Genomic DNA, 12,965 nt, shown 5'->3' on the forward strand with positions numbered 1-12,965 from the left:
TATCTGCCAGCAGAAGTAGAGAACTGAGTTTCATCTCAAACTGCAATTTCACTATCAATGATTGATAGAACATAGAAATGTTGATAGAACATACAAATGCCAATTTATATTGTTTATGCTTCTATATGAACTATGACCCACGTGTGACAACCAATTAACTATAAAATCCCAAATTCCTATCTGGATATGGGGGCCTGAATACTACAAATGAAATTAAGCTTATTAGGGTTTAGAGGTACTATATTATCATAGGTTGATTTTTATTTTATGCTTTACAGCTTTATTAAGGAAAAAAAGCATTTGTTAGGTTTTAAAATTATTGGAAATAAATGTAGGGTGGGTGCAGCTCAGCGGTAGAGTGCTTGAGCAGCATGCATGATCTCTAGCACCACCCCCACTAAAAAAAAAAAAAAGAAAAAAAAATCATACTTTCATAAACACTTAGAAAACAGGGTCCTTAGTTAAAATTCCAAAAACTGACCCTTAAGAAACACTTGCTGTAGAGACCAACCTCTCTCTCCCAATGATGTCATGATCCAGAACTGAGCAAGAGGCCAGAGTCCGGCCCTGCAGTATGTTTGACAAGTTCCTGATTCCTGTCCAGAAGCTGCTTAAACCCTGAAGCGGGCAGTGAAGGAAAGGAGGAGAGGCAGATGTGCTATGATTTTTCCTTTGTCCCCATCTTGAAGATGTAGTCTTGGCCTGTGTCTGTACATTAAATTACTTTCCATAAGTGTCACTTCCACAGGATAATCTTCAGAATGCCAGAAATCTTAGAAGTTATCTGGCCCAATACAACCACCTGTATAGATAAGGAAATCCAGGTCTGGTGTGGAAAATCACTCTCAAGGAAAAAAAAAGGATGGGGTGGGGGCAAGAGCCCAGGAGATGAACACAGGATAGGAGGGCCAGGGCTGGAACTTCTGGGACATAGAAACCATGGCTAGGCAAGTGTCTCTGGTAGGCAGTGTGGACCTTTGATGGAAAACTTGTATAAAAATGAGGAAAAGGCACTGGGGAGAAATTAAGTCTTTTTTTTTTTTTTTTTAATACAGGGATTGAACCCAGGGGCACTTAAGCATGGAGCCATATCTCCAGCCCTTTTTAAAATGTTTTATTTGGAGAGAGGGTCTCATTAAGTTGCTTGGGTCCTCACTAAGTTTCTGAGGCTGCCTTGAACTTGTGATCCTCCTGCCTCAGCCTCCTGAACGACTGGGATTACAGGTGTGTGCCACTGTACCTGGCAGGAGTTAGAAGGCGGATATTCTAACATAAAAATATCTGGGCTTGGAAGTTAACTTCCGAGTCTGGGGTCAGTTGGTAGAGGTGCTTCCTCATGGGTGGGCAGGGTGGGAGGTGGCCAGGGAGCAGGTACTCAGTTTGCTAGGAAAGCAAACTCACTTTAAAAGACATGGAACTGGACATGAAGGCAAGAGGCAGACGTGAGCATGGCTGCCGAGTCACCCATCTAGTCCTGTTTAGTCGGAACAGAAAGGAATTGCTCCTCTGCTGCTCATCTCTCTCCCAATGATGTCATGATCCAGAACTGAGCAAGAGGCCAGAGTCCGGCCCTGCAGTGTGTTTGACAAGCTCCTGATTCCTGTCCAGAAGCCGCTAAACCCTGAGGCAGGCAGGGAAGGAAAGGAGGAGAGGCAGATATGCTATGATTTTCCTTTGTCCCCATCTTGAAGATGTAGTCTTGGTCTGTGTCTGTACCCAGGCAGGCCAACCTCGATGAATGGCACTCCTAGGACTTCCTGTCAGCTGGCTTCCAGGCTGGGCTCAACGAATAGGAAGCCCAGGCAAGAGATGAGAGGGTGGGAAGAAAGAATTTCCTTAATTTCTCCTGTAGCTCCTGCCCCGTGGCCCCTCATTAATGGCACCTACTCTCTTGGGGCTCTGGAATAGCATTTTTGTGTGAGTGTGTATACGGTCTCTGCAGGCCTAGAGGGACCAACTTCTTCCTGGGGGCCTCCGTACTCCTGGCCAGTTCCCTTTTACTTCTTCATTGATGCAATGAATTGGAGTCTGTCTCCTGTCAGAACCATGCCTGGGCACTGGGAACAGAATTTGAGAAAAAAGCATCTATATTCTATCATTTACTGGGCAAATGTTTACACTGAAACCTGAGTTATCTTACACAGTAAAATAGAAGATGTACTTATACTTTTAAAATAAATGTTCCTTCAAAAAATCCATCCTTGTGGGGGAAAAGGTACATTCATACACTGCTGCTGGGACTGCAAATAGGTGCAACCACTCTAGAAAGAAGTAGGGAGATTCCTCAGAAAACTTGAAATGGAACCACCATTTGACCCAGTTATCCCACTCCTCAGCATATACCCCAAAGATTTAAAATCAGCATACTACAGTTATGCGGCCACATCAATGAAGGACACTAGGTGTCTTTCAACAGATGAGTGGATAAAGAGAAGATGGCACATATATACAATGGAATATTACTCACCCATAAAAATGAAAAAAATTATGGCATTTGCCAGGAAATGGATGGAACTGGACACTACCATGCTAAGTGAAATAAGCCAATTCCAAAAAACCAAAGGTCAAATGTTCTCTGATATGCAGATGCTAACACACAATAAGGGGGGTGGGGAAAACAGACGTACTTTGGATTAGACAAAGGGGAATGAAGGGAAGAGAAGGTGGATGAGAATAGGAAAGACAGTAGAATGAATCAGATATAACTTTCCTGTGTTCATATATGAATAAACGACCTGTTAACTCCACATCATGTACAACCACGAGAATGGGAAGTTATATTCCGTGTATGTATAATATGTCAAAATACATTCTATTGCCCGGTGCAGTGGTGCCCGCCTGTAATCCCAGTGGCTCCAGAGGCTAAGGCAGGAGGATTGTGAGTTCAAAGCCAGCCTCAGCAATGGCAACTCAGTGAGACCCTGTCTCTATATAAAATACAAAAATAGGGCTAAGGATGTGGCTCAGTGGTTGAGTGCCCTTAAGTTCAATCCCTGGTACCCTCCTACCCAATTATATTCTATTGTCATGCATAACTAAAAAGAACAAATAAAAAAAATTTTTAAAAATCCATCTTCAAACTCCAATCACTGTTGCCTTGGCAGTTCTGTGTCCTCTGTTCTCCGGGATCTTCAGTGGGAAAGGATGCTACACTAGAAGGAATGGAGGCACCTCAGGCCTCGGTCTCCTGTTTTGCCCATGGAAATAAAACTGGGTGCTTTTCCTGATATCCTCCAGGGGGCTGGTTTTGCAGGCTACAGAGATAGTAGCAATGAAACAAGCTGGTGACTGGGGAGGGGAAAGGGGTGGGGGTCAGCCCTCCAGAAGGGCCAGAGTGAGCAGGGGTGCTCACCAGAGGCATGGGGCCTAGAGGAACAAGAGAATCCACTGCAGCCCTCACCAGTGAACCGCTCCTCTTCTGAAGACACTGTGTTTCGATTTTTTGTTATTTTCAGAATAAAGAGTTTTTAGGAAAAGGTCCTGTTATATAGCCACCTATTTTGTTATAAAAGCGAAGAAGTGTATAACACATAGTAGAAGATTTTTCTTCACCAAGTCTGTAATTTTAAAATTCCTCGCACTAAAAGGTAAAGAAGCATCTCATTATTTAAAATAAAATTATAACACACATTTATCATTTTCCCTGGCCGTGCTGGATAAAGTAGGGTTAAACATGATCTCTTGGCCAAAGTTCCCTTTACCTGAACCTGGGAGAGAGGAGACTGCAGCCTCTAAGAATATGTGCATAAAGGGAGCAACTTCAGGGAGGGGACAGTGTGAAGTCATATGGGGAAGTGTAGGCAGCTGGGAGTCGGGTCTGGTCCTCTTCCAAGTACCCACTCCATTCAAATCCCCTCTCTGCTTTAAATATTCTGCCTCTGCTAACCTTTCATTGAAAATAAGGTTCTGAATTCAAAATAACATTTTAATACTACTGGTGTAAACTAATTGCAGGTCTATATACGATGAACAACTAAAAGACTACCTTTAATTCCAATCTGATGGTTCTTAAATGAATTTTTATTACGACGTAGGTTTCTTAATACCGAATCCAAGCAGGATTATTTTTATCTGTAATCGTTTAATTTTTAAAGAAAAGATAAAAGCGATCAGAAGGCATTCGAACTTGGTAGGAATCAGACAGTGAATGCACTTACCTGCTGTCCCCAGCGTTTGCCACATACAGCTTCCCCAGGAGGCAGACCACAATGAGGGCCGTGCAGCCACCAGATATATTATATGAACTTCTCTCTCGTTCTATCTGTAGGTCCTGGAGAAGAAAAGAATGTTAGTGCTGGGTTGTGAGGAAGTTGTATCCAAGGCTTTCTTACCTCTCATTCCCTGGACAAAAACCTATGTGTCTGGATATGCTTCAAGAAGGGACAAGGACATCCTCTTTCCTACCACCTATTGAGCACTTCTGGGAGGGCATCTGTACTAGACCATGTGCACACCAGAGACAGGAAACAAAGGATGGCAAACAGATACAATATTCTTCAGAAATGAGAAGAATAAATGCCACTCATAATATATCACAGCTTCTGAAAGCTTGCATCTTTGTATGGACTGCCTGAGCTGCTCGGCAGTATATGGATTAGAGAAGCTGGAGTGCTAAGAACTTGGACCTGATTAGTGTTTTTAACTCCAAAGTCTCAAAAAAATACTAGTTTCCTGTGCAGCTGGATAGGCAGCTTCAGCATAGGCAGGAGTCAACCCATGACTTATAGATCAAACAGAGAGGCTTCTGAACTTTGATCTGACTTTCCCTCTTCCCACAGCTACTAATTCAGAATGGTGACACACTCATAATAGTAACATCCAACATTCACCCAGAACTTTCTCTACATTGGGCAGCACCCCGAGCACTGTACCTGCACCACCTCATTTTAACCCCAGGATCGTTATTACCAATCTTGTTGTTCAGATGCAGGGAAGAGGGGTAGACTGCTCATATTTACCTGGTTATAAACCTGATTTCAACCTGGTTCTCCTCCAAAACCTTATTATCTGCCACTTAATGAGGCATCCCCAAGAAACTTAACAAAAGACCCATTTTTTTTTTTTCTTTAAAGTACTGGGGATTGAACTCAGGGGCATTCGGCCACTGAGTCACATCCCCAGCCCAATTTTGTATTTTATTTAGAGACAGGGTCTCACTGAGTTGCTGAGTGCCTCGCCATTGCTGAGGCTGGCTTTGAACTCATGATCTTCCTGGCTTAGCCTCCCAAGCCACTGGGATAACAGGCATGCACCACCTCTCCCAGCGAGACCCAAATTTTTATTGACTTAATGTGCATCATCAAGACAGATACCTTTGTCATAAGACCCAGCTATACCATGCCTTGGTATTTACCCTGAAGAATAAAAGTCATCATACCACAGTGATATCATACCACATGCATATCCATGTTTATAGCACCACAATTCACAATAGCCAAATTATGGAACCAGCCAGGTGTCTATCAACAGATGAATGGACAAAGAAAATATGGTATACATACCAAATGGAATTTTATGTAGCCATAAAGAAAAATGAAACTATGTCATTTGCAGGAAAATGGGTGGAACTAGAGACCATTATGTTAAGTGAAATAAGCCAAACCAGAAGGTCAAGGGTCCTATTTTTCTCTCATATGTGGAAACCAGAGGAAAAAAGGAAAAGAAAAGTGGCAGTGGGGAGAATCTCAGGAAAAGCAAAGAGAAATCAGTAGAGGAATGAGACTAGGGGAGGGAGGGGGAAGTGGTGGGAAGTGATATTGGCCAAATTATACTGTTATATCATGTGCACGCATGAATTTGTAACAACAAATACCATCATTATGTACAACTATAAAACACTAATAAATGTAAAAAAAAAAAAAAAGATGTCTTTGTGAAATTCTATGTTAGTGGCCAGAGTTAAGTGCTCTGTGTCCTCAGAAAAATTCAAGTTGAGTGGAGAAGATACACTGAACACCAAGCTTGAAGCTATCTACCACTGTTGGGGCAGAGGGAGGGGAATTGAGGGTTGGGTAAAACATTACAAGAAGAACGGAGCCCAGCCTGATTTTTGATGGTGCTGTTGGCAGATTTAGGACCAGGGCACTTTTTTTTTTTTGCTTTGAAAGCATTTATTTTATGTGTGAAAATTAACATAGCACTTGAATTCTATGTACATATCGAGAACTTAGTTTGTAAATAAAAATACTTGAGCGTTTTTCACCATTAAAGAAATATTGAGGAGATATTAATAAAATATTAATTTTGTTTATTTCTTGGGGCACCCATTTCTAAAATAGTAAACTATGGAGCAAAATTGAAGGTTTTTAGACTACTAATCTGAGTTTATCTACACAATACTCAGGAGAAGATAATAGCCCACATTTATTTGAAAACAAATAGAGATATTGCTATAACCTAGAGATTGCTAACCAAATGAAGAAAAGGTATATTAAGGGGGAAAAGGAGAAAGACTAGAATATGTTTTTATGACTATATCTAAACAATCATATGTCAACAAAGAAAAATAGAGCTATCACTATCAGGAATTACACATCTTTTTAGGGGAAATACCCCTTTTCAGAAATTTTTAGACATTTCCCAGTCATAAATGATGGAAATATGCAACAAGTAAGAGGAGCTGGAGGCAGGCTGACCTCACTCTCTAGCTGCACCCTCCTCCCCTTTGCTATCTGAAAAAGTGAAGAAGACTATGGAGTGTGGATAAGTAGATGTCTAGCGACATGAGAAAGCATTTGTTTTATTATGCTAAGATAAACTGATAGGAGTACCTGTCATAGTTGGTGACATCTCATTTAATCATTTTTTTAAAAATTTTTTATTGTTGGCTGTTCAAAACATTACATAGTTCTTGATATATCATATTTCACACTTTGATTCAAGTGGGTTATGAGCTCCCATTTTTACCCCATATACAGATTGCAGAATCACATCAGTTACACATCCATTGATTTACATATTGCCATACTAGTGTCTGTTGTGTTCTGCTGCCTTTCCTATCCTCTACTATCCCCCCTCCCCTCCCCTCCCCTCCCCTCTTCTCTCTCTGCCCCCTCTACTGACATTCATTTGTCCCCCTTGTATTATTTTTCCCTTTCCCCTCACTTCCTCTTGTATGTACTTTTGCATAACTCTGAGGGTCTCCTTCCATTTCCAGGCAATTTCCCTTCTCTCTCCCTTTCCCTCCCACCTCTCATCCCTGTTTAATGTTAATCTTCTTCTCATGCTCTTCGTCCCTACTCTGATCTTAGTTACTCTCCTTATATCAAAGAATACATTTGGCATTTGTTTTTTAGGGATTGGCTAGTTTCACTTAGCATAATCTGCTCTAATGCCATCCATTTCCCTGTAAATTCTATGATTTTGTCATTTTTTAATGCAGAGTAATACTCCATTGTGTATAAATGCCACATTTTTTTTATCCATTCATCTATTGAAGGGCATCTAGGTTGGTTCCACAGTCTTGCTATTGTGAATTGTGCTGCTATGAACATCGATGTAGCAGTGTCCCTGTAGCATGCTCTTTTTAGGTCTTTAGGGAATAGACCAAGAAGGGGAATAGCTGGGTCAAATGGTGGCTCCATTCCCAGCTTTCCAAGAAATCTCCATACTGCTTTCCAAATTGGCTGCACCAATCTGCAGTCCCACCAGCAATGTACAAGTGTACCCTTTTCCCCACATCCTCGCCAGCACTTGTTGTTGTTTGACTTCATAATGGCTGCCAATCTTACTGGAGTGAGATGGTATCTTAGGGTGGTTTTGATTTGCATTTCTCTGACAGCTAGAGATGGTGAGCATTTTTTCATGTACTTGTTGATTGATTGTATGTCCTCCTCTGAGAAGTGTCTGTTCAGGTCCTTGGCCCATTTGTTGATTGGGTTGTTTGTTCTCTTATTGTGTAATTTTTTGAGTTCTTTGTATACTCTGGATATTAGGGCTCTATCTGAAGTGTGAGGAGTAAAGATTTGTTCCCAGGATGTAGGCTCTCTATTTACCTCTCTTATTGTTTCTTTTGCTGAGAAAAAACTTTTTAGTTTGAGTAAGTCCCATTTGTTGATTCTAGTTATTAACTTTTGTGCTATGGGTGTCCTATTGAGGAATTTGGAGCCCAACCCCACAGTATGTAGATCGTAGCCAACTTTTTCTTCTATCAGACAGTGTGTCTCTGATTTGATATCAAGCTCCTTGATCCATTTTGAATTAACTTTTGTGCATGGCGAGAGAAAGGGATTCAGTTTCATTTTGTTGCATATGGATTTCCAGTTTTCCCAGCACCATTTGTTGAAGATGCTATCCTTCCTCCATTGCATGCTTTTAGCCCCTTTATCAAATATAAGATAGTTGTAGTTTTGTGGATTGGTTTCTGTGTCCTCTATTCTGTACCATTGGTAGGACCAGGGCACTTTTGTGATTCTTAGAAACCCAGGGAGTGAGAGCTCAGCTGCTTCAGCCAGCCTCCTCATGGAACAGGAGAGAAAACTCTGTAATCCAATGTTTTACTAGCAACTGCTATGCTCTGGGGGCCAGAGATGGTGGTATAAAGAGATAAATCGCCAGTGGGAAACTGCAAGCAGAAGAGGCTCAGCTGAGGAAATAAGATTAGGAACAGCATGGTTAAAGAGTAAATACAGAGAGACTCAAAGACAGGATGGAGGAGGAACTGACATACTGAGAGTGAAGTGGGCAAGAAGAGGGAGGGCTGAGAGCCATGGGGTTTGGGGGGCATACAAGGAAAGATTTTGATGAAGATTTTGGAGGGTGCAGCAGCACCAAGTCACAGAAGGGTCCAGCAGAGAACCACAAAGCCAGGACTACACTAGATATATATATATTTTTTACACTGAAACTCCATATAGACTTTCTTAAAGGATTGTCATAAGGATTAAATTAGAGGGCATATGCAGGGCTAGGGGAGCTTAGCAGCTCATATGGATCCTTCCTACAGCCTAGAAGCTTCATGATGGAAAAAAGTGATTTTTTTTTGCTTACTTTAGACTCTTAATACCTACATAGGACCAGCTAAATGGTACTTTAATAAATGTTAAAAGGACAAATGAATATACTTTAAAATGCTTGGGTTCCAGATTATCTCCCTACCACCTTATCTCTGCATTATCATGAGAAATGGATTCTGCATTTCACATATGAAAAGCTTACCACACGAATGCTCATGGAGATAACAATTAAGCAGGAACCTTTGCTTCAGTGAAATGCCCTCAGCGGATAAGAAGGAATGAATGATTATCAGCTCTTACTGAAAGAGGGTAGGAGGCTGGAGGGTAAAAGGAAGATGTAAAAAATGTCAGATAGGATGGATTATCTCAAGGAAGTTAAAAAGAGGAGAAAAAAAAATCCATATCAGACTTTTTGTGTTTAACCTCCAAAATACAAAGCCAGAACCAACAAACCCATCCACAAAGTTTTGTTTTTTTTTTTTTTTGCATTTAAATAATCATATAAAGTTGATATCAGGGTACATCCATATTCCATATATAATCAATTGGTGTATCCAAGTCAACAATCCAAAAATTACTGTTTTTAATACATTGGAAGGAATTGCTCTAGAGCTACAGAAACTATCCCTTCTCAACCAGAATCAATATTTGTTTGAATACCTAAAGTCCGATTCAAAGATGATTTTTATTAAAAACTTGGAGCACTCAGCTGCTTGCATGCGATGTGTATGGTGCCTGATCTGCATCTAGCGAATTATCAGTGCAATCCAAAAGGGAGGAAAGCTCTTAGGGTACACAAAGTCCATGTAAAAGAACTGTTGGAGGTGAAGGATTCCCTCAGGACTCAGATAAACAAGTTTATTTTGCATTTTAGGTAGGGGTATTATTTATCATGGTTTGTAATAGAAGAAAATCTAATTTTAAAATTACTGAATCCTTAGGGGGAAAAAAAAAAAAGACAGAGCATTCAACACCAAGATATTGTGCTATGGTGTTCGTAGTCACACTTCTTGAGTGAAAACATCCCAGTTCCTAAGCTGAGTTAATTCCTTAGTATTATATTAATGGTGTGGCTCAAGATTCTTTTCTAATTAATTATATTGTTTCTTTCATCTTTTCCTATGTTTCAACTACATTCCTTCCTTAGCTGCCTCCCAATAAGGAATGCTAAATCTGGCAGTGCTTTCTCACCAAGCGTGAGTGTAACTATTTTTTTATCCAAGAAACTTTCTAACTCAAGCTTGCTTTCTTTGGTCCCCTCCTCCACACCCATGTGGGACTATGCATACAGGCCCAGTACACACAGGCACACATTAATTACAAGTGTGCTCTCTGCAGTCACGGTGGCAAGCATTTGAAAGAAGTGTTTCTTGCAGCCTTCATCCCCCTGAAGGATTCACTGACATTAAAACACACTCTTCTACTTCTTCTAAAACCTAGCACAACTAGAACAGATTTCTAAAAATAATTGCTTCTTTCCCCTCCTCCCTAGAAGCCAAAATAGCACATTTATTTTTTCCTACTTACACCACCTACTCCTCTTTAAAAGATGTTTCACCAAATCTTAGCACTGAAAGGAACATTAAAGCACCATCTGGGTGGTTCTTTTACTATCAGATTAAACATGATAAATGAAGTCAATAAAGATATATTTACCATCGAATTAACTGCCTTTTCCCTCGAACCCTTCATCTTTCAAATTAGCTTAAGCTTTTTACACTCTAGGTAAAAAATAAAAATGTAGGACTGTTTTTTAAAAAACCTTCAAGTTCTGGGAATTTTTTTTCACAAATCAATGAAATTGTGAGAAAAGCTGCCTACTGCTTTGTGCGAAGCAATAACTTATTTGCAATGTTTCCTCATTTTAGCCGTCAATGAACTCCAAGACATCCAAGACATAAGTCTAAAATAATTCACTAGCAAAACACATACTATCATTCCTTTCAAGTGCCTCTAAAGGATCACGTAAATGACTCAGAAGATTCAATTAACAAGATAATTGGTTTATCTGCTCAATCAAGGGTCCTGAAGCCCTCTCAAAGCAATTTTCTGCTTAGCAGGACTGAGTTATTCTGGGCTGTGGCTGCTTAAATATTACATTTAAGCCAGACTTATCTCTAAATCAAAGAATAGATCTGATTTTTAAGACTGGGATTTAATTTTACTTCTTTTTGTTGCAAGCAGTGGGAGCAGAGAAGGAATGGAGACATGTGTGTGAAATGAGGCTGATTCAACAGGAAAGAATTGCAAGGAAAAAAAATCATATTGCCCAGAATGGTTGTAATTTGGTTTGGAAGTCTCACAGATGATGCAACTCCAGGGTCAGTCTTTGTTTCCTGCTAATTTCAGGTTGCAAAAGGAAAGCAAGAGCAATCTGCACAAGAGAGCGCGGGTGTTGGGTAGTTTCAACAGGACGTGTCAGCTCCCACTAGCTGGGTTAAAATATGGTTCTGAGCATACTGCTAATAGTGTCAGTCACAAATAATAAGATTCTGCATGGTTTTAGTATCCGGGTCTCATCCTGGTTTATTCTGAGAACAAGGCCATCTGCCAGCCAGGCAATGAGGGAAAAAGGGAAAGGAAAAAAAAAAAAAAAACCAGTCCTGCTTACTATTGCCACCTGCTGGCTGCCATGAAATCACATGCTTATTCCTTCCTGAAGGAACTTCCCGTTCTAACAAAAATGAAGACAAAACAAAACTGAAGCTTAAATAAAGGCAGACATCCAAGTTCCCAGCTTACCATTAATATGTTAATTTTTAAAGTGCTAGGATTTATAAACTATGAATTAGCTTTGTATTCATTCTCTCCCTTTTTGTCCCAATGTCACTATTTATATAGTTTTTGACAAAACCAAGCTGGTATTTCCAAACACTTACCCTATAATAGAAAGATGTATGGTGATTTTACAAGTTAAAATATTTTCATTTCCCCCTTTTCATAATAATCAAGTTCCTAGAATATTCCTCACAGTGGCAGGAAATCAATACCCACAATGAAAAGGAAACAGAATTTCAAATCCTCCTGGCTACGTCCAGAACTCCAATACCGTAGTGATGGGCTAAAAGGCTCGGTTCTGATTCCTACCACAAGCCTCCTGTAACTACCCTGGCACTGGATCTGGCTTCCTCAGAGAGTCTGAAATATTGAGTATTCAAGATTTTTTTTTTTCCTGGAGGATGAGGAAGTAGGGAGTTTTGAAATAAGGACTTAGAAGACATATTTTATGCATCTGGATTGTTTGTCCTGGACCAAGGAACAACTTAACCAAGTGATAAAACTTAGCTGCTGACCCAAGTTGCTGCTAAGTATTGTTGGGAAGAGAAGTCAGTCGAAAGGTTTCTGTGGTTCTGGTCCTTTAGGAAGGCACGGTTTGTTTTTCATGGTGGACACAAAGGGGACTAGGCACACAGCCTTCTTCCTAGGAATGAAGACCCAGGATGAGACACAAGGGAGTCAGGGGTAAACCTGCCTCTGACAGCTGCACAGTAAGTCTTAAAGACCAGAGGTCAGAAGCCACCTTCCCCACAAGCCCCACGCAGTGCCAGGCAACCCTAGGATCAAAGATGAAAAGCAATGACCTCAAAGAAGCATAGTGTTTGATGAAACCACCAACTTTCTGTATTCAAAGCACAGCTTCCTCTCTTCTGTTAGACTATATTTTGCAAATTGTCCCTTCTGTTTCCTAGAAATAGGTACTGCTCATTCTGGAGAGTATTTCTGAGTATCTTTACAGATAGTCCATTACTAGTGATATGAACTCACTACCTCCTTTAATGTCATTTAGAACATTAAAATAAATGAGATGTGGTGCCTCTCTACATTCATATAATGTATAAGTAAAAATGCCCCCAAATAAAAGATCTTACCTTTTATTTCTGTCCTTCGTGGTGCCTCAGAAGAATGTTGATTATAAAAAAAGAATTGTTGAGAGACAGAGAGAGAGAGAGAGAGAGAGAGAGAGAGAGAGAGAGAGAGAGAGAGTGTGTGTGTGTGTGTTAGAGTTTCAGG

At 40.4% G+C, this 12,965-nt stretch overlaps 1 protein-coding gene across 1 annotated transcript in view; it reads right to left on the minus strand.

Annotated features, from left to right (window-relative positions):
- The window catches only part of Ppm1h (protein phosphatase, Mg2+/Mn2+ dependent 1H), a 270,705-nt gene that overhangs the window by 135,599 nt on the left and 122,141 nt on the right, over positions 1 to 12,965 (minus strand). Inside the window, exon 4 of the mRNA XM_046430626.2 lies at positions 4,158 to 4,270. Within this exon, the coding sequence (XP_046286582.1) occupies positions 4,158 to 4,270 (113 nt within the window). The remainder of the gene's footprint in view (positions 1 to 4,157; positions 4,271 to 12,965) is intronic.

Source organism: Marmota monax, unplaced genomic scaffold, assembly GCF_021218885.2.
Source record: "Marmota monax isolate L192 unplaced genomic scaffold, Marmota_monax_Labrador192_F-V1.1 WCK01_AAM20220418_F8-fsc00056, whole genome shotgun sequence".
NCBI classification, from domain to species: Eukaryota; Metazoa; Chordata; class Mammalia; order Rodentia; family Sciuridae; genus Marmota; species Marmota monax.